The sequence below is a fragment of the Bacillus rossius genome, chromosome 15 (assembly GCF_032445375.1).
Source record: "Bacillus rossius redtenbacheri isolate Brsri chromosome 15, Brsri_v3, whole genome shotgun sequence".
Lineage (NCBI taxonomy): Eukaryota > Metazoa > Arthropoda > Insecta > Phasmatodea > Bacillidae > Bacillus > Bacillus rossius.
Genome location: NC_086342.1, coordinates 6,038,009 through 6,063,621, shown reverse-complemented (window position 1 = coordinate 6,063,621; position 25,613 = coordinate 6,038,009). Strand labels below are relative to the sequence as shown.

Genomic DNA, 25,613 nt, shown 5'->3' with positions numbered 1-25,613 from the left:
CATACCATCAAAGGCAGTTTTTTTTTGGAATTTCACCAGACATGTTTTAAAGTGTACTATTCGAGTTAAATGTTTTATGGTGACAACACGATAATTGATAAGTGACTTATAACACTGTCACCGATAAAAATCTAGTTCATAGTTCATGTTGCTTATGTTGTCTACGGGACATTTGGAGCGCCTGCCTGCGTCGCCCTTAGCGTCTGTCCAAATAACAATAACACGTAATTATAACCTTAGGAAGGCGGACCATAGTATAACCTTCCGAGAAAACCACAATACATGTGTTCCCTTCTTTCACATAAACAACCCAATATGTGTTCCCTTCTTTGACATAAAACAACTCGACATTGTTCCCTTCTTCAACATAAACAACCCAATATGTGTTCCCTTCTTTCATTAAAACCACCTCACATGTGTTCCTTTCTTTGACATTAAACAACCAAAAATTGTTCCCTTCTTCAACATAAAACAACATGACATGCTTCCCCTTCTTCAACATAAACAACCCAATATGTGTTCCCTTCTTTCACATAAAACAACCTCACATGTGTTCCTTTCTTTGACACTAAACAACCAAAAATTTTCCCTTCTTTGACATAAAACAACTCGACATTTTTCCCTTCTTCAACATAAACAACCCAATATGTGTTCCCTTCTTTCACATAAAACAACCTCACATGTGTTCCTTTCTTTGACATTAAACAACCAAAAATTTTCCCTTCTTTGACATAAAACAACTCGACATTTTTCCCTTCTTCAACATAAACAACCCAATATGTGTTCCCTTCTTTCACATAAAACAACCTCACATGTGTTCCTTTCTTTGACATTAAACAACCAAAAATTGTTCCCTTCTTTAACATAAAACAACTAGACATTGTTCCCTTCTTCAACATAAACAACCCAATATGTGTTCCCTTCTTCGACATAAAACAACCCCACGTGTTTTCACTTGTTCGACATGAAGTGAAGGCGGAGCGAGCAGGAGGAAGCGGCCGACAGCAGTGGTGTCCAGAGGACCAGGTGTAGGGATGAAGGATAAGTACAAGGCTACAGTCGGAACAATCAGTCCGAAGGACGGGAGCCAGGGAGGGGCGCAGATAATTAAGTCCGGACAAAGCCGTGATCCCGGCCGAATCAGGGCGAGTGTGTGTGCTTGGGCAGGGAGGGGGGATGTTCTGGCCTCAATAGATTGCAATGCGCCCCTGGTGGCCGGCCGGGCGAGGGTGTAGGTGTCGCGGGGGTGCCGCCCCGAGGGGTGGGAGATCCAATTAAAATAATGCGACAACAAGTGTCGCGCTGTCGCGAGAGAGAGAGAGCTGGCGCGTCCATGGGTGTGTGCATGGGGTGTGGGGTGCTGCTGATGGTGTGATGGGCTCTGGCAGGATGCAGCCACCTCGTCCCCCCCCCCTTCCTTCCTTTCCAATGGTCTACTCTACGCCACCACCCCCACCCCTTGCTCCTCGCTCCTCCTTCCGCAATATCCCCGCTGGGGATGCCCCGGTTTTTTCCTTCCATCCCTAATACGCGACCCCTTGCGACAGGGTGGCTGCTAACATGATCTCAGTAACGAGCACTTTCGATTTCTAATCTATTGTTTTCTCAGAGTCGATGAAATATTTAGAAAAAAATTATAGTTTTAAGTCTTTTTCGCAATTTGATCGCCCTTCTTTAAAAAAATGTTTACTAGATAATTTTGTGTGACTTTCTTTGAAAAACCTGTGTTTTGATGTTAAATCAACGTCCTAAAAACTGCAAATTTTTTTTAATTAATTTCATTTCGTCCTAATATTTAATGTCCTGTGATACAATACAAGAGCTGGCACTTATCATTTAGCATTTCCGCTCGTTTGAGGAAACTTGTAATTCAAACGAGCTTATAATATGGTATGGGTAGCAGATAAAGGCTTTACAGATATTATTCGCACGGAGCAGGTCAGGTACTTTAGAAGGACTGAGTTTAAACGCTGCTGCCCTGAACATAAGATCGAAAATGAAGTAACGATTTTTTAAACGTAAACCTCTAGTAAAATGGAACGTGTAAGAAGAGGGTGGTAAAGGAAATGCTTTTGAAAAATGCAAAATAAACAACAACAAAAAAAATCGAAATTTTTAGTTTGCATGGATATAATTGGATTGGTTGCTGGATGAAGGAGATATTGAAAAATGAGGAAAATTTAACTTTGTTAGACTTCGATGACTTGTGTTCGTATTCTACACGATTTCTTATAATCTTGTATTTGGTAGGTGAGAGGTACTTTTCCGCTTTTGACTGACCCGAACATTATAGACCTGTAAAATTAGCATTATTATCTGGATAAAGACTAAAATTAAAAAAAAATCTTGACATATTTTTATTTATTCATGAATAGTTTTGCATGCCATGAAAGACTGTACTTGAGACAGGGAAAATTAGCTGGTTCATTTCGCGATGGACTAGAAACCAAATGCTTTACCTTTTTTGCTGCTTCAGTGATTGGGCCACAGTTTATCTGAAGGACTCTGAGCCAGTGTTGAATCGAAAGCGTTCCAGTTAACAGGTGTCACGAGTCAGTAGCCAATGAGCAGGCTTAATTTACCACAGCACTTAAGGAATCGTGGAGTCTATCCTAGATGTCATTGAAACATCGAGAAAAACAATACTGAATAGGGATTGGAAATTTCTGCGTTTTCAATTACCTTTAGGATAGACTCCACTATACTTATGTACTCGGACAATTCCACCTGCTCATTGGCTACTGACTCGTGACACCTGTTAACTGGACTGCTTTTGATTATATACTTATTTTGTTGAGAGATTTCATTGGCTCAGATTCCTTCAGATAACCAATCAATTATGCAGCATAAAGGTATAACGTATTTGGATTACAGTCCATCACATAGTGAATCCACGAATTTTTCCGGTCTCTAATAATAATATATTAACAAAACTATCTAAAACAAATGATACTCTGGAAAATAAACTTGTTTACTTTATACAAGGAAAATCCTTAGAAACTCAGTTGCCAACGATATCACTTGTAAAACTGCAAGGCAGAGCTTGTACCGTTTGTAATTTTACAAATCTCCGTCTTGCAGTTTTACAAGTGATATCGTTGGCAACTGAGTTTCCAAGGACTGTCCTTCTAAAAGTGCAAAAAATTTTTACAGTGTATTCAATCTGGGCAGAAGGTAAAACATGACAAGCAGCCAATGAGCGATAACACGCTGACTTGTTTACGTCCAATCGAGAGGATTTTAGATTGGCGACAAAAAAACAATGAAAATTTTTCAGGTCTCTATCTACTGTTCACAGGAAAATTACGTAATTTTAAACGTCATTACACTAATCGTAACAGTAATAAAACAGCGAGGAACATCTTGACACGAAACGTTTACGTGAAATGCAGGTGTATCCAACAATGCAGGTGTAACTTGTCTCTAATGTTTTGACAGTTCTCAGAAGTACTACGTCCAATTGTTCTCTGTATAACTTCTGCAACTGTTGTTCTGTGGACAGTGTTAGTGAACAACTTGTTGTTCTCGTCGGTGTCCGTAAGCATACACAGCGTGCCTTCGTGAGTTTCCGTCGAAGCCGAGACGAGTCACGCGACGCGGTCCATAAACCAACTCCTGTCGCACGCTTCATCGGCGTGTGACGTTCCGCAACGCGAAAACAAACGGCGTGAGTTACAATCGGCGTGAAGTGCGTATTGGCCGATGGTGTATTGCAGGAAACGTGCGCACGCAGTATATCACGCTCTGTTATTATCGTTTTTTTTTTTAATAAACAGTAACTGCGTCGAACTGTTGGCGCGTCATATGCCTGTTGGTGCGGCCCGTTGCGCGCGGGCGCGATTCATATGGAAATTCCCGGCGCGGGGGAGGGGGGGTGTTCGTTCCTGACCACCCCCCCCCCCCCCGCCCCTGCCCCTGGACGTGCAGGTGGGCCGTGATACGCTGCAGACGCCTGGTGCGGGCCAATGACCGGGGAGCATCACCGGCCGATGCGTGGAGACTGCAGACTTGCGGAACGTGCTGTAACGAAAAGGGGCAGTTTATAAGTTATAAGTAGAGGCCGGAAAAATTCGCGTATTCATTCCGCGACAAGCTAGAAGTCAAATACATATACCTATTAGATGATTTTGCTATTGGCTTACTGTTGATCTGGACGAATCTCAACCAATTATAAACCTCCAACCAAAGAAGGATCGAATCACAGACAAACCAGCTGAGACGACTTGCAAGTCAGCAGCCAATGAACTGGCGTTATTTGGCGAGTGTACAGGGAAATTTGCAGTCTATCCTGAAGGCCATTGAAACCGCGAATTTTTCCAGTCTCTAATTATAAGTAATTAAAACGCAAAAAATAATATCTGTTTTAAAATAGGCATTGTGTATTTGAAACAAAAATACCTTCATTCATATGTTCCTTTACGAAATTACTATTAATGAAACCGTAAAAACTACATTAATGTGATATATAATTTATGAATTACAGATTTGAGAGCGGTTTACCGTTTTGTTCCAGGCAAGTAGAACAGTTTTATTTTTAAATACATGAACCGTGTCACGTGGTCGCACGCCGGTCTGTGGAGGTGAGCGGACACTCAAACCCACGACCCCCGCACGGTTGCGCGCGCGGGGAGAGGTTTTCGGAACAGGCGGTAGCGCCGGATTGGCGGCGGGTGTGTTTCAGCGGCGAGGGGGTGGGGGGGAGGTTTGAGTGGGTGAAGAGGGGAGCACGAGGGAAGCGCGTTTCAATTGACCAGTGACATTTTGATGCCCCTCGCCCGGCTGCAAAATTGTGATTAGATTGTTGCTGGTCCCGAGTATGCTAGGGGGAACAAGGCGAGTGGGTAGGGGAGGGGGGGGTCGCCTCGCCAAGGGGGCGGGGGAAATAGGATTACCCGTGTTGAGCGTATTATATGATGATGATCGAGTGCGCCCGAGCGGTGGGGGGGGTGGGGCGGATATATGGCTAGTCACACCAGAGGGATGCTGTGGGGGGAAAGGGGGAGGCTATTTTTGAAAATGCCAGCAACCTACCACTCCCCCCCCCTTTTTTTTCAACGGTGTGGAAAAGGGGAGGGTGTGCATGAAGGGGAATGGCTTTTTGTCTCTGTCTCTCTTTCTTCCGACTGGGTCCCCCTTTATCCACACGGGCTACATATTTTTTTTCTCCGTCTCTTTCTTCACTTCCCCTCACCAACTTACTCTTCACCCACAATGTAAAACAAAAGTTCCGGAAAGGAAGCATTTAAGTCACGAGTGACCGAAGCTACAAAGCTACAAGCACGCCAACACACACACACACACACACACACTTGCGGCTTTGGCTTGGCTTGCGAAAATTTAGGGTAGGGATAAAATTTTTAAATTATAAAAAACAATTACGCGATCAATTCCGAACATTCTTAATTAACACCATAGTTGAAATAAAATGTCAGTTCAAATTTCAGTTCTATAACAGCAACATTCAAAGTTGTAATTATGAAAGTGGTAATATTGCTGATAATTTTTTATTAAAGATGATATGTGCCAATTTATTCTCAGTGTACCCAAATATTATTGTAACGTTGATAAAAAAACTTATTTTACCTTTTATTTTAGTTCAATTTTTGTTAAACAGTAAAACAAATACTTTTTTCTTTCTTTTTAATGTCGAATATTCCAACTTTTACTTTACACGTTTCATTAAATTAGGCTGTATTTTGCAGCCTAGATAATATCAAACCTTCCCATTTCACCTAAAAATAAATATAAAATTTTTAAAATGTTTGAATAATAAAAGCTTCAGATATATTTAGCTGGATGGTTTGAATTCTGTTTTGCCGTAATGCGTCTAAATGCACTTATCTAAATACCTATGAATATCGTCAACTTATAGTGGTAAGAAGAAATTAAATTTTATTATATAACTAAACTAAATAATAATTCCAACGAAATGTTTATTGAAACTTCAAACATATTCAGTATTTTACTTGTTATTGTTATCGATATTGCGGCCCGTCTCGTACGTTAATTTTATAAATTAAATTCAGTAATTTTTCACTAAAGAACTTTGTTTTTTAAAGAATAAAATTTAACACATAATTTAATCGGATGTATGTGACACCTTTTTACAACATTTATCCAAATTGGTTAAATAATAAAAAACGCGATTGAATAAAATCCTCCAGAAATCCGAAATTCCACATTATATTTGGATTTGTTTATTAAGGAGGTCCAATATCTTACCTCTCAATTAGCTTCATGGACAAAAGATATAATATCCTGTTAAAACAATTTTTTTAACTGGTACAGTGATTCGAAATATTGACGATGTTTTGGTGTTTTTGCGGTAGGTCTTTACGCGAGTCAGAAACAGTTTTGAGAAGATATATTATCCGTTGAGTCATTTAAAAACTGAACTTAAAAAAACTATTCCCCAAAAAATTACTTATTTATGATCTCTTGATTTCGCACATATATGTAATCTAAAAACTATGAATAGCTAATAATTTCAGGCACTGAATTATTTAAACGCATCTTTTAAATTATTATTCTGAATCGTTCGTTTCGATTTACGTTGTAATTTAAACTGTTAACTCAAATTAATTCAACAGCTCATTGAAGTTAAATCATGCCAAATGTTATTTATAAATCTATAACTACAACCCTAGTGTGTTTTTTTACATTGAGCAACGCACTTTACACGTTCTTGGGCGGTTTTTCCCCTGCGGTCGGACGAGAATAAACTATCTGATCGGCGGCAGAATGGCAAGTGCTGGACGGAACTGGAGGTGGGGGAGGGGGGTCGTATAAAAGTGCATCTTGCGCGTGTTTTAATGCGCTGTGGTGTGTGAGGACCCTTAATGCTGCACTTAGCTGCCTTAATGACTTTATTTATAGGGCCTGAGCTGGATGAAGGGGGCGGCACACCCCTGATGCAGCCCTCCAACTTGTCAGTAGCCCTTATGATAAGCCTTTATGAGTGGCCTGAGTAACTAATTTGGCAATGATCGGTGGGAAAGCTACGCAAAATCTTTTTTTTTTCAAAGCCGTATACATAAAAATATTTACTGCCACAATGACATGTAAACAGAGATTTAAAAAAATCGCAAAACAAAAATATTTATTTTAAAGTTTACATTTTTAATGTGTAAGATCATAGCACTCGTTATGCGTGAGTTTCGTGAATGCGACGGAAGTCAAAGAACGGAAATGTGTAACGACTACGGTACTGCCATATTTAGCTGATGGTGCGAACCAATGTTCACGAAGACAAAGGTAACTTTATAATATTAACTGTTTCATGAATTTTAAAAAGCTGGGAAATATTAAAAAAAAATTCCTTGTCGAAAATCAGGTCTAATGCCGATGTTTAGAAATTTTTTTCAGGTCATTTTTCGCTTTTATGGAGCCGTTTTATTATATAGTTTAAAATTTCATCCTGCAAATCGTATTATTCGATAATCGACTTGGCGGGTGCGGAAACTTGTGATACTCGTCAAGAAATGCAGTTAAAAACACCATTTCGTATATTTATCACGCTCGGCAATATTTTAAAGAATTCTACGTCAAATTTCGTATCCGAGTTTCGTATAAAATAACCCTGTTAAAAATTTGTCGTTAACATTTCACGACATTGCATTTAAACTGAGTATACGACAATCACTCAGCCACAAAAATAAAGTTTATTGAAATAATTGCCGTTGTGACCACAAGACCCAATAACAATCTATTAACTCACTAAGCAGATAATTAACTTACAAGAAATCTACCGACAGGGACTGCCGGTAAATCTCTAAAATCATACTCACCTTAAAGAATTCTCTATCTTCTGGGAACCGAAACGAAAAACCTCGATGTCAATCATATTGCGTGGCTGCAAGTACTCCACGACGCCTTAAGTATTTCTTTGTTCTGCAAATAATAAAAATCCCTGTTTCCTTTTATAGCCATAAGAAAAGCTGTATTCAAATATCTGATCTGAAATAATACCCCATTAATGTAGTTAGGTTCTACTTAACGGGATAAGTATTTAAAACCCACGTGCACACGTAATATTTTTTTTTGTTTCCCGGTTTACATGCACTCTAGAAAATTTAAACACGGCTTTTAACGTGAGTTCAAAGCAAAAAATATTCTGTAGATATCTCAGTTGTCTAGCTCATTCTAATTTCAAGATAAAATCCCTATTGAAGTCGGACAGACAGTCAGGAAGACATATATTGCATTGCAGCTAGACTGAACATTTTGTAATCGTCTGTTGATTGCCATTTACTTCAACAACTGCCGACTATTCTACCTTTTTATAGTCTGGCAGCGTGTTAGTGCACGTATTTAAAGCTTTTTTTTTTTTTGGCTTAAAGGAAACATTGAGAAAGAACTGAAAAGTGTTCTGTTTAGCTGTAACGCACTGTAGTCGACAGTAAAATAGAGCCAGGTAATTTATTTACGGTGCTACAAAATCCGGATGGATGATTGGAAATACGAAGTACGTAAAAAAAACGTGTAGATCCGAGATGACAAGGATGTAATCCTCGAACTCCACAAGTGACTGGACTCGTGGTTAAAGGATGGGGGGATGAAGAGGGGTGGTTGTGGACGTCTCCAAAGCTAGGTCCGGCATGGCGGAAGGATACGTATTTTTTTTCCCCCTGGCGTCACCGACACCAGGAAGATGTTAGCAGCGTGTCCGAGGTTCCGTCATATTTCTCCGGCGACCAGACGTCTCCAGTCTCGGAACTGGCTCTCCAGCTAATGTCCTTCGGCGACAATGCCTCTTGTTTGGGTCTCCGAGGGGTGAAGAGCGGCGGAACATCCCCCCTCCCACTCCAGCTCCTTCTTTCTTCCCCATGTTCTCTTTTTTTCTGATTTAATCCCTCGGCTTTCCCACCAAGAACATTTCTTCTCCTAGAGGGTTTGGTTGGCAGCACTGGTGCTCGCCGCCTCCGCCGGCCCGATAAAAGACGGCGAGAAGAGGAAATATTTCCCTTCGCTTCCTCTTCCTCTCTCTTTTTCCTCGCCGTCTTCTCCCCCTCCTCTTTCCTCCTCGCCGTTCCCTTTTTATCGCCGCGTGGTTCCGTTACTTGACCGCAGAGGCGCTGGCGTCGCGAAGGAACTTCCCTCGCTTAACGCAAACTTGGCACGCGTCTGAGAGTCGATACTTCTTTGTTTGCTCGGGGGAGAGGGGTGGCGGAGTGTTTCGCAGACCCGCCGCCAGGAGCTCGGCTGTGGTTGGCGGTTCCGGGGGGTGCGGGGAGGGCGTGTAAGAACAGCGCGGCATAACCTCCCTCTCGGAGGCAGTTCTCATCCCTCCATTGCCCTCGGCTCTGCGTCTTTTACAGCGGCCATTTCAGTTCCCTCCCCCCGCCTCCTCCCCTCCTCCTACACCTGATTGCCGCCAAACCACTCCCGGCTGCCTCGAGCGGGGAGCGGCTCTTCAGTTTTAAAATGGCAGGCTGGGAGCGAGGAGGTCGTCCAAAGACACTTCACAACAGCGGCAGACTAGGCGTCTCGATTACGCGGAGAATACTAATTATCTTCCCTCTTAAGCTAGACATTCAATTAAGATTATTATTACTGACTTATATATATTTGTCTTAAATGTTTTTTTTATTTCAGTAGTAAAACTAAAAAAAATTCAAAACGTTAAAACAACGTAAGAAAAATATATCTTCAATAGCGCTCAAGATTTATTCGACGAAATATTGAACATATTCGTAGAGTTTTTCTTCAGTTTTCACGATATTTCGGCATTGTGTTAGCTTTACGTGTAAAAAAATGACCCACTTTATTAACTCACACTGTAAATATTTTTTTTTTGTAAATATAACAGAAATATTGATGTAAAATTACATACATTTGAAAATTTGTAAAGTTACATGAAAAACTGTATAACTATAAAATATTGTAGGCAGTAATACTGGGTTCGAATTCTTACACGGGTATTTATGCTTTGTGTTGCCCCAGTACCTGCAATAGTTAAAGTTATTTGTAAACCGTTCCCTGAACATCATTCCAGTATCGACTGCGCATATAAATAAACATGGTAAAACCAAATAAATTTAATTTTTGAAATTTCTACTAACTTTTCCATAGTTAAATTATTATGCGCAAAACTTTTCGTAAGAAGTAATCTGTATTATATCGAAAACTTATTTCATAAATATGCGAAAATAACCATAGCCATGTTCTGTACAAAGCTACGGTATCTTTCTTGTAGTATTACAAACTGTTTCTTGGCAACTGATTTCCATAGGAATATTTTGTAAAAGTACATATCATTTTTTTTCTTCTGTGATTTTGGTAAAAATCATGTGATACATTCAGCAAATGAGTTTTTATTTAGAAGGGGGAGGAGGGGGTATTTTTCATCCATATATTCAACAATAATTGCTGTATTTTATCATTGCTTTCTATTTATTTTTTAAAGATGAATAAAAATAAGTAAAACACACACTAAATTAGGTTGCCAATGCTAATAATCATTATGACACATACATAAATTTTTATTTCATCAAAATAACTTTTTTTATGGGTTTTGAGGGGAGGCGGGTTTATAACCCAAACCACCCTCTTGGCTGCATGACTGGCTTCCACGCTAATCTCCCTCTGGTGGTCACAAAACTCAAACCGTGCGAAGTCTACAGCAGGTTCACAGGCGAGTGATGCCCTGTGTGGTTAGGCAACGTGGTGAGCGAGCGTGTATTGCGGAATGTACGTTTGCCCCTGCAGTCGCTTGAGTGAGCATAGAGTGCAGATGTCAATGTCTACCGTGACTACAAACACGTGACATGTTAGTTTGACCAGTAATTACAAAAGCTGTGTGCCTGAAAAGAAAATGGCCTGAAACATATGTGTTTTTATTTTATTTTAGTGTAAACATTAGCATAGCGATAAAACTCAAAAAGTACATTGAAACTGCTTTGAAACGCATTATTTCATCTCATTTTCTCAACTAATTTCCAGGGAAGATATCTACGAAAACTTTACATAATTAAAAACAAGGTTTACTAACCTGGGAAATACGGGAATTCTCCAACTTGGGCTCAGTATTTACCATCACATGTATGTTAAAAAAAAAAACTTTTATTTACACACAATTTGTTTTAAGAACAGCATATCGTTTTTGTCTGCGTTGATAGATCATGCTCATCGCTTTTCTCTGTGCCGTATTTTGCAAATGACTTTCGATTTTCGGTCAGTCAAAATTACGTCGTATAGTGGCTTAGAGTGTGTGAAAAACGTTAGGTTAGGTTTAGAAAACAATTTTCTACTAAAAATTGCTCAGGTTCTACAACTAACTTGATAGTAGATTAAATCACTACGCCTAACTAATTTAGTTCGTTTTCTTCATGATTCAAAGTGAATTTGTAATGCACTGTTAAAATATGTATTTTAACTGTTTGTCCTGAGACCTCGCTGAAAGTGTCCAAATTATTTTTTTAAAGGGAATTTAAACATTGTTTACTCTTGTATCTTTACTTGCCTAAATAGCCGTTGTTTTTATGCTTGCAGACGAGAACCGAGACATCAACGGTCATCCCGAAGACGAAATCAAGAGACAGCGATCACAATACAACGGCGACCAACTTTACTCTAGCGTAAGTTTCTATGAGCTTAACTTATTCCCATGTTTTCGCAGTACTTTCTGTTTTCAGATACGCATCAAAAACCAAATATTTATATGTAATACGTAAGGACACCTGTATTTCGCGAATACATTTCGTGTCAAGGTATTTCACAAAATAATGTAGCTTTTCTCCTGTGGTTATTGGCTGAGGTCGGTGAGAGGTGTCGTCCCGCTCTTGACGGGGCCAATGAGAATGTGGTCACCGTACTGCTGCACCCTCGCAATTTGCCATGACCCTTAGAAAAAGCTACAGTGTTTTGTGAAATACCTTGACACGAAATGAAATCGCGAAATACAGGTGTCCCTAGTAATACGTTTTATAATTAAACATTTTTTAAAGGATAGACAAAAAAAATATAATTTATTTATTGAAACATGAAACAGATTTTGCGTTTTGTTTCCACGAATTGGAGTAATGAGTGTTTTGACTGAGTGCGCTCGACGCGCCTGGAGAAGTTGCTGACGTGGCGGGGGTTGGCTTGCAGCTGTGGTCGGGCAAGTGGAGCATCAAGGACGAGCACAAGCTGCTGTCGGAGCTGGGCAGCAGCGCCGCTAACGGCGGCTCGCCGTACTACGACGCGCAGGCGGGCTTCCCCGCCAGCACCACGGCCGCCGACCTGTACGACAGCATCGGCTCGCTGGCGCAGGCTCAGAGCGCGCCCGCCTACACGCCGCCCATCGGCACGTCGCTGGGTGAGACATACACACAGCTACACTGAACACCCAGGTTTCTCCCGAGCTCCTCGACTGCTGGAATACACAGCATACTTCGTAAAATAATTTCAACGTCATTTGTTTTACCAAATATATTTTTTTTATTCACCCTATTGTATTTTATGTGTTAATAACTTTATTTTTGTAGTGTTATAGTACGAATACGTTTGAAAATCATATTTATTTATAATTATTTTACACCCGATTTTTTTTTTTTTTTTTTTTACAAAATCTCGCAGCACACACACAGATCAGTGGTTGGGAACTGGACTCATGAACTTCTGTTTACAAAGTTCGACTTAGCTGCACTTCACGTCGTTTGCACGAGCACAAAACGAACTACTTTTTTTTCCAGACAGCGGAGTCCAAACAATGAAGCAACTATAATAAAGGTTTCTTCTACGCATGGTTCCCTCATTGACTCACTCACCTTTATACATATTATTTTTTTTTTACCTACTGCCTTCACCTCACAACCTGACCGCTTCACTCTGCTGTGTTTTTCGTATGCCCTAAGGCTGTTTGCGTCTCCCGTTCGATGTGCAATTATTACTCCCGTGGCAGCGTCCATAAGATTGTTTTTATACGTGACAAGATGCTGAGATCTCAAAAGTGCTCGATTGCAAGCGAAGCAAACGTTTCCGTTTCACTGTATTGTAGCTTTGATTAGTTTAGCTTGATGCATGGCGTTGCGATAGCATGCTTTAAGCGGCTCGTTCTGGAACTATAGTTGCACAGCGAGAGGCTTTGTACGATGTGTGTTGTTGTCTATGATATCTGCACATTCTAAAAGGTTGTGAAACTGTGTTTATGTTGAAGGTGATATCATGTCGTTCTACGGTTGATGTTTGTTACCAGAAACTGATTTATTAGTCAATAAACTGCAAAAAAAAATTAGCGATCTCTTCGAACCAATTTTATTTAATCGTCACAAAGTAACGTCCTGGATGTTCAAAGTTATTTAATTTTTAATTTCTCGAAACAACAGCTGATATTCCATTTATGGGATCTAATTGACCCAAGCCAGACACTAATCAGGATCTCGTTTTTGTACTCAGCCATTATTGCTCACTTCAAGTTTGCAAAATAAAGTCCACTTCCGCCCATCTTGAATGCGTGTTCTCAAAGAAAAACCATATCAAGGTATACATATTCACTTCCGTCCAAAAAAAATTTAATATTAAAGAATAAATAAAACCATAAATTCGTCTAGCAAACACACGCGAAAAGAAAACTGGACAAACTATTTTAGTACTGCTTCAAGTAACCCGAAACTAAATTTTAACCCCTCGAAATTTTTTATTTTAAAAATTTATTTATAAAGTGCAGTAACAAACTCGTTTAGAATATACAAAGTAGAAATGTATATCGTCACTATTCACTGGATTGTTGTTACATCAGAAAGCTACGCCTGTGAATTTATATCAACGATAAAATTTCTATTGTGAGTTAGTGAAAATCTGTATGGCGTTTATGAGATCTATTTTAAGCTTTAAAATCAAGTAATTTTTTTAACTAAATATTTTTAATTCCAGTCCTATTAGTTCAATAACGTTGTTTTGGCTGAATCACAAACTATTTATTTGATTCGTATAAAATTAATTTATGCTCCTGTACAATTTATACTTTGAACGGGAAAGAGGCATCGTTGGAAATGAAACGAGGGAATCCTGGTTGCAGTGTTGCCTTTGGTTTTAGAGATGTGGAGGTTTCTAGTTATGGTGGCGTATAAAAAATTCGTTCATTTTTCTTTAATTATTTATGGCGCACAGACCATTAATTTAAATTAATGAAAGAGAAATTAATTTTGTAAAATTAAATGTAAGTTTTATGAAAATCATTTCTTTGCTCATCTCTTACGTGTAGGGTTTCAAATGTTCGCAACTTGCGAGACATGGGTGAAGGGCAAAGGAATCCTGGTATCATGAATAAAAATACAGCTCGTTGTATAGTTTGAACAAAATTAGCTGATATGAACAATGTTACACTATTATATAAATTATTTGCGTGGATACGGCCTTAATTTGCAATGTAGCTAATTAGGTACTTAAGCAATTTTTTGTTTTAAATTTTATCGGTAGCTTAGTTAAGAACATGTGCGAAAGTTTACATAAATTAGTGGCCATGCAATTATTATTTAAAACTATGTCAGATTTTAATAACTTTTATAGTAACAAACGGAGTGGCCAAAATAAACTGAAGATATAATAAAAATAAAATTTATATGCGGAATTATTGACATATATGGGTAAGACTTCAATAAATAAATTTAACCTCAAACTGAACACGTTCGCTAAAGAGTTGACTGAAATATGCCTAATAGGGCGGGACTTTCTATCTTTTTTTATGTTATTTTGCTACCAACAAAATATAAATTGAACAAAGAAGAAAATAAAAAACATGTGAGCGAGTCGTTCACTACTCTCCAATGATGTGTAACATCTAACTTCAGTTATGAGCAAATTCATGTGTTCTCGTGTTGCGAATACAATAACAATACGAAACTCGGGAACGAAATTTAACGTAGGTTTCTTTAAAATAATGCCGAGCGTGATCAATATATACGCTAATTGTTTTCAACTACATTTTTTGCAGCAAATCATACGTAGTTTCCGCACCCGCCGCTGGAATTAGTTGCCGAAGCAGCTACGTCAACAGCTACGTAGAGCTAAATTTTAAACTATATAATGAAACGGCTCCTGTAAGAGCGAAAATAATTTTAAAAAAACTAAACCCCGGCTTTGGACCTGATTTACGACGAGGGATTTAATTGAAATACTGCCCATCTTGTTAAAATTCACTAAAAAGTACTTAGATATTAATATTATACTTTTTTTATTAATAATACAGAGTTTCCCTTTGGCTTTGTGAACTTTGGTTCACGCCATCCGTCAAAGATGGCAGCACCGTGGTACTCATTTCCGATTCATGCTACTCCTACCAAATGCCGCAAACCGAAAGCTAAGATGTTACACGTCATAATTAAAGTTATTCTTTAAAAAAAACTATTTTACGTGGTTACGAGTTACCGCAACAGAAATAGAGAGAGAGTGGTTGTATTGTATGCGGGAAAGGGAAAGATAATAATTCGGGTTTCAAACAGATGTTCGGGAAACGACGCACACACACACTCACTTGTTTGGCATGGCAAGGGGTGGCTGTGTACACACAGTCGGACTGGAGGAGGCGCAGAGCCCATTTAATCATAAATGGCCGCCCGCTCGCCTCAAAGCCGGTGATTTCCATTTCCTCTCTCCTTGGCGCGCTTGTAATTCAGTAATTGAGGCGGAGCGCGGTCCGATATTGCGGTCTGGGCGCGCTCCGAAACGAGTTTAGAGTCCTCCGACTGCCTCGCCCAGCCCGGCACTTTCCCCTCCTCCCATCTTCCCCTCCCCCCTCTGCCGTGCGTAGGGCGGGCGACGGAAAGGATGTCCCTCCATTGGCTGACTGATGCAAATTTTCCCTTTCCCCCCATCCTCCTTCCCCACCGCGCTGGCAATTTGCATGAAATGTCACTTGGTAGCGGGCCACAATATCCCCTCCCCTCGTGACTCAAAACTCCCGCCCTTTTACCCCTCACCCCCCCCCCCCTCTAGCGTAGGCAAGGCCGCTCAAAGAATTCCTGTAACCATATTGCGGGGAGTGGGTATGAAACATGACTGTCATAAACCACAACAGCGGGAGAGGTCCCAGAGCCAGCGCTCGCAGCGCCGCTCGGCGGAGGAACAAGGAACCATCTCCCGCCGCGGCGCTGCGCTGTGCTGCTCTCTCTCGGGGGAACCCGGAACTAGGACTGCAAGTCGCGACGCCTTAACACCTTCTGTCGGCAGTTTTATCCCGTTTACTCTCGTTTCACATAGCCTACTTCCTGAAGTAATTGGTCCCTTGAAATGGTAGCTGTAATAATAAACTCAACTACAATGAAATAAATAGTGCTATGTGCCACAACATTGTACAATCAGAAATAAATGTTGTTCATAATGTATAAATTCAGATGTGTGGAACTGGGTGAAACTATTACTCTTAAAAACAATGACATGGCGTTTCAATTACAGTTCCTGAAATGTTTCCCTAAGCACTTCAGGTTCATATGCTTTTAAAAAAAAATTACTTATTGAAAACATAGGAACTCATGTCATGGATTCTACGAGTATTTTACCTTTAGATTGGTCCACAAGGTACAATAAATCAAGACTAATGAATGAAAAAATATTCACTATCCGCTGGCTGGGAATAATGTTGTTTTCGATAACAAAAATTTTTGTTGCCGCCGGAAACTCTTTGGTGTAGAAAATGCATTTTGGACACCTACAACAAGTATATAAAATATAACTATATTTTGTGATTATTTGCATTTGACTCTAGGCTACAATGATACGAAATTTTTTGAAGACAGGCAGGGATTTCAGGAGGGAAACATTCCATAGTCATGTTCAATTATTTTGTGCATATAGGTGCATGTGATTTATTTAGGCTATATCTTTAATGTTGTGTTAGTTTTAGAAGTTTGTTTGTTTACCGGTAGCAGTCATGATTTATAGCATGTTTGTAACTGTTTCGTGTTTCCTAAAACTTATTACTTACAGTAGTATACATAGTTGTGCTGCATGAGAAGATAGCTTTATTTGATAGCTTACCTGAGATGTATGTCCAAGCATGTTACCTTGAGTTGCAGTCACCATTCCTTGTGTGTTACGACGAGTCAAGTGTGCCCCCATTTATTTTAGATATAATATCAAAAATAACAATTTTGATTCGAGGCACACTGCTGTTTCATTGCCATTAAAATAAAATCACTAGTGGCAGAACGTTTAGGGAATGTTTTGGGGATATTTAAATATCCGGGAATGTTTGAAAATACACCCAAATGACAAGGGTGTACTCGGCTCAAAAATGGATGGAGAGAGTCAGTTGTTTTCATTTAAACTCATTCACGGGGGGGAGGAAGATGTAGGGTGCCATACAATGATAAAATATAATTTATTTGGAAATCATTTTTGACGTGATAACGTCTTAATAAATCGATGAACGCCGGCTGCGCGCACGAAAAAGCATGTCACGTTCCGCCTGAAGCCGAGCGGTGCAAGAACCGGCCAAAACACCGTGCGAGAAAAATCTTCTATAAATATCAAACAGGTCAAGGCGGGCTTTTTTAAAGCAGCAATTTAAAAAAAAAATTGATTCATTTGTCCAATTTCGTAATTTCAAATTAGCTATTTATTGACATTGATTTGAATTCAGTATATTTCTATAATTAAATTGTTCGTGATTATATTTAAATTAAATTTGCAAAAACTGAAAATTAAAAAAAGTATGCAAGTTTTCTTCAATGTTTTCTTATGACGTTATCACGTGAAATCATCGTCCGTAAAGCGACTTTACAGACAACCCCCTTCATAGCAGTAGTTAGTGACTAGTCGCGGTGTGGCGATGGTGACTGCGACTCGTAGCTCGTAGCTCGTAGCTCGGCCGCTACGCGCGCATGACGGCGCCGTGTGTGTGTTGCACGGGCACCCCCGCCAGAGAGCAGCGCGTACACCGGTGTTAGCACGAGCACCGCCAGCACCGTGGGCGACGCCGGCTCCTCCCCGGGGCTGCCCCTCTCCCTCCCCGCAGACCCCGCGCCCAGCGGCGCCCCCTCGGACCCCGGCTCGCTCACCGTGCTGCAGCCCGCCAGCAACAACAACAACAACAACAACAACAACAACAACAACAGCATCAGCGTGGTGGGCTCGCCCTACTCCGCCATGCTGCCGGGCTTCGCGCACTACTCGGCAGGTACGTGCGGCCCGCAAGATGGCCGCTCCTGCCCACCAGGCCTGCTTCTCACCGTCAGCCCGGACAAACATCCGCGTCCCCTCAAACATGCCTCCTCTGGCCTCTCGTGCAGATGTTAACTCACTGCGGCGCCACGTTGTGAGATTGGAAAAAAATGGGGTAATATTACGTGGCAGTTTATCAAAAAAAAATCAATTTAACACTGCCGCCCATATTGTGGTTTAGTGGTTTCGCCGCCAGAAACAAAAAATAAAAACTGTCAGGGTAAACAACCACCTCTCCCTTCCCCCACGGTGATTCCCATGTACTTATCTATATTATACTCGGGGCGAAATTCTAAAATACTGCTGCTGTCTTGGTATTTTCGATCAGTTCTTGTCATGTTTTTTTTTTGTTGTTGCTTAAGCATTGCTTTAGGCATGAGTGCACGGCATGGGATGTGCATGATTAAATTTATAGTTTTTGATGAGGTGTGTAGATTTAGTATTTTTTAGTTTCTTGGTAGATAAAATAATTGTGTGTTTAGATAGTTCTGCCTAGAGATAGTGTAAAATGAATTAATGTGCAAAAACTTTAATTTTTTAATAGATTACAAACTTGTTTTGCTCATATATGGTTAGTGTAATTTTTATATTAATACAACTTTTAAGTTTTAAACAAAAAGTATGTAGATTACTTTCGGATGAGATGTTGTTAAGCAAAATGTTTGCCTAATGTGAACTCTGGGACATCATGAATAAGCACGATTTACCTTAAGCCACCATAATATGATAGTGTGATGGAAAGAGTAAAAATTTTACTCACAAGTTGAAATGTCACGTAAAATAGCATCTGCCGGAAAACAACATTGATGAAATTTGAAAGAATGTGGGTAGATATGAGTTAACCATGACTAGATACACAACGTTTCATTGTGTAACAAAGCAATGATTTCATCATCAAAAATGAGGATCCGGTAGTCCTCGAATTTTCTCCGCTGCTCTCCTATTGTGTCGTACAACTGTCATTAATCAGTGACCCTGCAATTTTATTTGTGGATACTTTGCAGCAAAGGTCAATGCAGATTTATGTGTGTATTCAGTCGGTATGTGTTAAGTTACAGCTTTTTAGGCCATGTTGAAGTCTCATATTTAGTTTTCATAGTACATAAAAAAAACTTGAACAGTCGACTGAACTACTGAATTATGAGCTTGTTTTTTTTCACTAATCTTGTTCATAGTGACCCTACCTATGGAGGTAAAATGCGCACAGACCTTACTTACAAACTGTTTTGCAGTTGCTATGGATAAGTTGATAATAGTTGCATCCATTCGCACAAAAATTAAGTAATAATCTAAATAAACCTTCAGTGTCATTGTTAGACCCAAAAGTATCACGGTTTCAATCACTTGTGCTGTGCTGTGTCTTTTTTTTTAAGCGGTCCGAATGTGATTCGACAAATCAGTTGCTGATTTTTATTGGTTTAAATTACTGTAGGGCTTATTAAAGTCCACCGTAGCAAAATTAAAGACACTGCAAGAACTGACAGCCTCACCCACAAGGTAGCAAGAGGCACAATGAGACAAATGTATATTTTAAAGCTATTTTGCAAGTGTTTATTTTCTGTTCTTACCAACAACTATGGGTGGTTTCATGACATCGACAACAAGAACAAAATGTAAACCCATCAACAAGTTGGACTTTCAGTCGGAAAGCAACTGATATTAAAAACAAAACATCGTTCCTAATATTCTATGTTGGCGTCCTGAGGATGTGCGTACACATTTCCATGTCTTTACCAAAAATTGGTTTGCAAATATTTATTGTAAATTCAAAATGTTGTTGGGTGGGCATATCCTCTGGTGTTCGTCATGTCCCTGCGATTGGGTAAACTTTTAAAAGGCCAGCATTTTTTGACTTTCTGGTTTTGGATTCGGATTGCGCTGTGGGGTCAGAGATGAGAGGTGGAAATTTTTTTTTTCTCTGTTGCGCAGTTGGCGGCAGTGCGGTCGGCGGAGGAGTGGTTCCCGTCAGCGACTACTCGTACAGCTCGCCCTACACGCAGTACGCCACGTCGTACGGCACATACGGCTACGGCGCTGGCGGGTTGCTCAGTAAGTAAACAGTGAGTATACCGCAAGAGTTGTTCTGGTTAACTCCCGCACCCTCACCCCCCCCCCCCTTTCTGGCAGCCACGGACCTCCCAGTGCTAGCACCCACACGCCCCGAGCTGTCGTCTTCCAGGTCGTGGTTCTATGCTTCTCTTCCCTCCTCCTTTCAATCCCTCTTCGTTTATTTCCGTTTCAATCTACCCTCGGTAGTCTGATTTACCGAGACCGCGATCAAGGGCATCACAAGCACACATTTTATTGCCTATTGAAAAATCACTTTCTTGAAATGGCACACGCAGGGATAAAATGGGACACTTTTTTTTTTTTTTTTGTGGCTGTCATCGACCCTTAGATGACCATGGAGTCAACTGAGTGTTGAAAATTCCCTACTACCCACAGCTCAGGTTCTTAATCGCTTACGGTCAAACGTTTATTTTTTTTTTTTTTCCTGCTGGATGTGTAGCACATGCCTTTAATCGCTGGGCGAGGTAGCGTGAAGCACAGAACACGTTCCCTGCTTGAGACTCACAATACTTAATATGTTTCCCTGCTTGGATGGCATTGATTTACAGTGTGCCCATAGCCATTTAAGTGTGTCGTGAAGAGCCAAGATAGATGCACAACTAGTAGTTACTTTCTAGCCAATAGGCTTTTATAAGCATGGTGCATCTTCAAATGACATCCAGCCAAGTTAGCTTAATAGCTTCCACCTTAAAATATCATACTCCTGAATTGACCAGTGAATTTTCAAGTGGTAATTGAGCAGAAAGGAATAAAAGGAAGGAAACTTGAAGTAAAAGGACAGACAATCACTTGCCAAAACCCCACTTCACTAGGACTTGAACACTAAATCTACGGAGACTAACAAAAGGATATATATGTACATTGCCATTTTTGTTACTAAAATATCTTACAGAGTGATGTCTATGACATGTAACACAGGTTTCTCTTAAAATAAGTAATACTTAAAATGATTTATTGTAAATTCCAATAAAAAGGAGAAAACATTATTATACAAAATAATTTATTCATAACACATTTTTTTGTTATTTTTTCCTTAACCTGATAATACACATAGTTTAGATTCAGTTACTTTCCATTCAGTGTTGAAGCATTTTTAAAACATTTCCTCATAAATAAGCAGTAAAAATAAAATTTGACCATTTTTAAAGTTCCAGTACATCATTAATGTCACAGAAATATTCATGTATAGTTACAAAACATATAAAATATGAATAAAAATTTTTTTGATTTATCTATAAACTCTTAATTATATTAAAAATGTTCTCATAATCAGCTAACAAATTTAAGAGGTTGCTTGCTGATTGCCTAGTAGACTGAGAATGGATAATGGGGAATTTTCCAAGTTTAGAGGGTAGGAATTAATGAAATGGAAAGGTTTATAAGCCAGACATGTGCACTTGTTACAGATGGTTCGTCCTACTACTACAGCGGAGCCCCGTCGCTCAATCAAAGTGTGTTCCAGCGCAGCAGTTGCGCCCTGCAAGCTGCAGAGCCGTCGGCAGAGGCGAGGTCTCCACTCGCCGCCACCAGGGCCAACTCTGGCACTAGTGCGGCCTCGCCCACAGGCAGCGCGTGCATGAAGAGCGACCACCTCTGAGACACGGTCTCCCCTCGCCTCCAGCGGCCTCGCCCACAGGCAGCGCGTGCATGAAGAGCGACCACCTCTGAGACACGGTCTCCACTCGCCTCCAGCGGCCTCGCCCACAGGCAGCGCGTGCATGAAGAGCGACCACCTCTGAGACACGGTCTCCCCTCGCCTCCAGCGGCCTCGCCCACAGGCAGCGCGTGCATGAAGAGCGACCACCTCTGAGACACGGTCTCCACTCGCCTCCAGCGGCCTCGCCCACAGGCAGCGCGTGCATGAAGAGCGACCACCTCTGAGACACGGTCTCCCCTCGCCTCCAGCGGCCTCGCCCACAGGCAGCGCGTGCATGAAGAGCGACCACCTCTGAGACACGGTCTCCACTCGCCTCCAGCGGCCTCGCCCACAGGCAGCGCGTGCATGAAGAGCGACCACCTCTGAGACACGGTCTCCCCTCGCCTCCAGCGGCCTCGCCCACAGGCAGCGCGTGCATGAAGAGCGACCACCTCTGAGACACGGTCTCCACTCGCCTCCAGCGGCCTCGCCCACAGGCAGCGCGTGCATGAAGAGCGACCACCTCTGAGACACGGTCTCCCCTCGCCTCCAGCGGCCTCGCCCACAGGCAGCGCGTGCATGAAGAGCGACCACCTCTGAGACACGGTCTCCCCTCGCCTCCAGCGGCCTCGCCCACAGGCAGCGCGTGCATGAAGAGCTACCACCTCTGAGACACGGTCTCCACTCGCCTCCAGCGGCCTCGCCCACAGGCAGCGCGTGCATGAAGAGCGACCACCTCTGAGACACGGTCTCCCCTCGCCTCCAGCGGCCTCGCCCACAGGCAGCGCGTGCATGAAGAGCGACCACCTCTGAGACACGGTCTCCACTCGCCTCCAGCGGCCTCGCCCACAGGCAGCGCGTGCATGAAGAGCGACCACCTCTGAGACACGGTCTCCACTCGCCTCCAGCGGCCTCGCCCACAGGCAGCGCGTGCATGAAGAGCGACCACCTCTGAGACACGGTCTCCCCTCGCCTCCAGCGGCCTCGCCCACAGGCAGCGCGTGCATGAAGAGCGACCACCTCTGAGACACGGTCTCCCCTCGCCTCCAGCGGCCTCGCCCACAGGCAGCGCGTGCATGAAGAGCGACCACCTCTGAGACACGGTCTCCACTCGCCTCCAGCGGCCTCGCCCACAGGCAGCGCGTGCATGAAGAGCGACCACCTCTGAGACACGGTCTCCACTCGCCTCCAGCGGCCTCGCCCACAGGCAGCGCGTGCATGAAGAGCGACCACCTCTGAGACACGGTCTCCCCTCGCCTCCAGCGGCCTCGCCCACAGGCAGCGCGTGCATGAAGAGCGACCACCTCTGAGACACGGTCTCCCCTCGCCTCCAGCGGCCTCGCCCACAGGCAGCGCGTGCATGAAGAGCGACCACCTCTGAGACACGGTCTCCACTCGCCTCCAGCGGCCTCGCCCACAGGCAGCGCGTGCATGAAGAGCGACCACCTTGCTGGCTGATCTCATCGCAGAGTTAGGACGAATAAAACCAAAGATGTTTTACGCGATTAAATTTTTTCCTTGTCTACTGCTTAAGTTAAAACAATAGGAAAACTAAACCTTATGAGACGTTTTTATTAAAATTCACATCTCCAAGTTTAAACTATTTGATAATTATTCTAATAATAACTGTTTTTAATGTTAACTTTCTATAATTCTTTAATAAATTAATATTATACAATTATTTTATGGACCTCGAATATTCCTTTATTGATCCTAAATAAGCATACTGTATTATTTCTGTGTCCTGCTGCAAATTTGAAAACATATTATAGCACAAATTTAAAGAAAATTTTCTTTTTTATATTTTGGAAATACCTTAACTAATGTCTGTAAAAAATTCTAATACATATTATTTTTTTGATTGTGTGAACTACGTGAAGAAAAGTGAAGCTTGTCAAATATCAATTAACTCTTTTTTTTAAATATTAATTCCTTTTTTTAAGGGGGTGTGAAAGTGTGGCAGTCTCCACGAGAAAGTGTGTGTTTGCCAGACGCTCGAACGCAGGTGTTCACAGAGTGGAGGAGTGACTTCGCTGTGTTGATTCACTGGACATCCAACAGATGCCGTTATGAATCAACTTCTCCAGGAATAATTTTTCTGTGGTAAGTTTAATGTTTTACATTATAAATATTTAAATAAAATCAGTTTCATCGACATAAAAACTATATTATGGTAAACACAGTATAGTTACTTTAATTTTTTGTACAGAAACGTTTAAATAAGCAAGAAGCCGAAAACCAAAGACTTTGTTTGCGCAGAACTAAATTGTCAAGAGTTCATTTTGACTGCACTTTATAAACGACTGTTCATGCCGGAGGGTGTTGTAAATTGTATTATGTTTGTTTTTATTTCTTCTGAAGAAATGCCCCACCATTTGTTTAGATTGCACATACACACCACAATCACGCCAATATGTTATGTACTTAAGCGAGTTTGCACATTTTTTGAGCACTTATGCAAAGCAGTCACTTAAATGGAGGCAATTTGAACCTTGTTAGATTAAGAACAGATTTATTATTTTGTGTGGAAAAGCCTATTCAAAAGAATTTATATCTGTGTTTGGTATTATGGAAACCTTACTGGTTGAGTTTCATACCAAGATATATTCTTGTCATTGTTTTTCCTTCTTAAATTATTGAGTTAAAATATTTTTTAAATAAAAAATACAATCATAAAAGAGGAAATATTTTACCATTATTTCAGGAACAACACCGTAATATTATCTATGATAAATTTTAATGATAAAGTCATAAATTCTATTTTTCCTTTCATGAGTTATGGCAATATTATATATTTAAATCAAATAAATTCATGCTATTAATAACTTTCTAATTTTTACATTTGCCATAAAATTAAAATAATAGATTGTATTATTAATGGTTTCGAGTGTTTAGTACATGCCTCAGATGAAATAAAATGTTCTATCCGAAATTGTTGTATATTCAAAATGTTATGAAGGTTTTGTGCAATGTTATTTTTATTTGAGCTGTGTAATTAATTAAAAGAAAATATTTGATACCTACTTAAGTTAAGTACTCTGTATACTAGGTAAGCACAGTGAAGAATTGTTGTCCTAGTCAAGAAGATTGTTTTAAGAGATTTTTTACAATATGTTTTATTTATTGACTTCGGTGAGTCTCATACTAAAACAGTTCTTGGATAGTGTAAACTAGTATGTCTTTTGTTTTCATTAGCGTACCAAAGAAGAGAATAAAATTGCATAGCAATATAAAAAATATTTACATCTGGATATTTTTTTAATATAGGCCTACATGCCTGTAATTGAACGCTCTTTATAATGTGATTGTTGGGTTGTAAGTTTATTTTAGGATTTTAAAACTACCCTTAAGTTCAGATGTTTCGCATTTAGGAGTTCCTCTGTTTCCGTCTGCCTCATCTTGCCATGTCATGCATCAATGACTATTCCTCACAAACATGTTCCCCCACCAATTTATTTCCTTGTCCATCCTTCCATCATGATATCAATAGCCTGTAGGGCTTAGGAAACCGAGATATTGTATAAAAAAAATTGTGATTAAATACATTCTTGAAGAAAGTTTTCTTTTATTCTACAGAAATATTTTTTTCCCATGCGCGCAATAAAACTATTACACTTTATTGCAGAAAGAATTAATGTCAACAAGGTTGCTGATCTTGTTTTTTCTTCTGTAGGAATATTTTGAATTTTTTTTTGCGTGGTGAATGTTCAAGCAAAAATTGTTTTCATGATATTTTAAGAAATTAATATTTATATAAAAATTATTT

General features: G+C 40.6%; 1 protein-coding gene across 1 annotated transcript in view; it reads left to right on the top strand.

Annotated features, from left to right (window-relative positions):
- LOC134539625 (paired box protein Pax-5-like) overlaps window positions 1-21,808 on the top strand; it is a 123,505-nt gene extending 101,697 nt beyond the window's left edge. Inside the window, exons 5-10 of the mRNA XM_063381808.1 lie at window positions 8,493-8,503; window positions 11,496-11,576; window positions 12,091-12,298; window positions 17,843-18,097; window positions 20,071-20,190; window positions 21,618-21,808. Coding sequence (XP_063237878.1) covers window positions 8,493-8,503; window positions 11,496-11,576; window positions 12,091-12,298; window positions 17,843-18,097; window positions 20,071-20,190; window positions 21,618-21,808 — 866 coding nt within the window. The remainder of the gene's footprint in view (window positions 1-8,492; window positions 8,504-11,495; window positions 11,577-12,090; window positions 12,299-17,842; window positions 18,098-20,070; window positions 20,191-21,617) is intronic.
- Window positions 21,809-25,613: the final 3,805 nt, after the last annotated feature.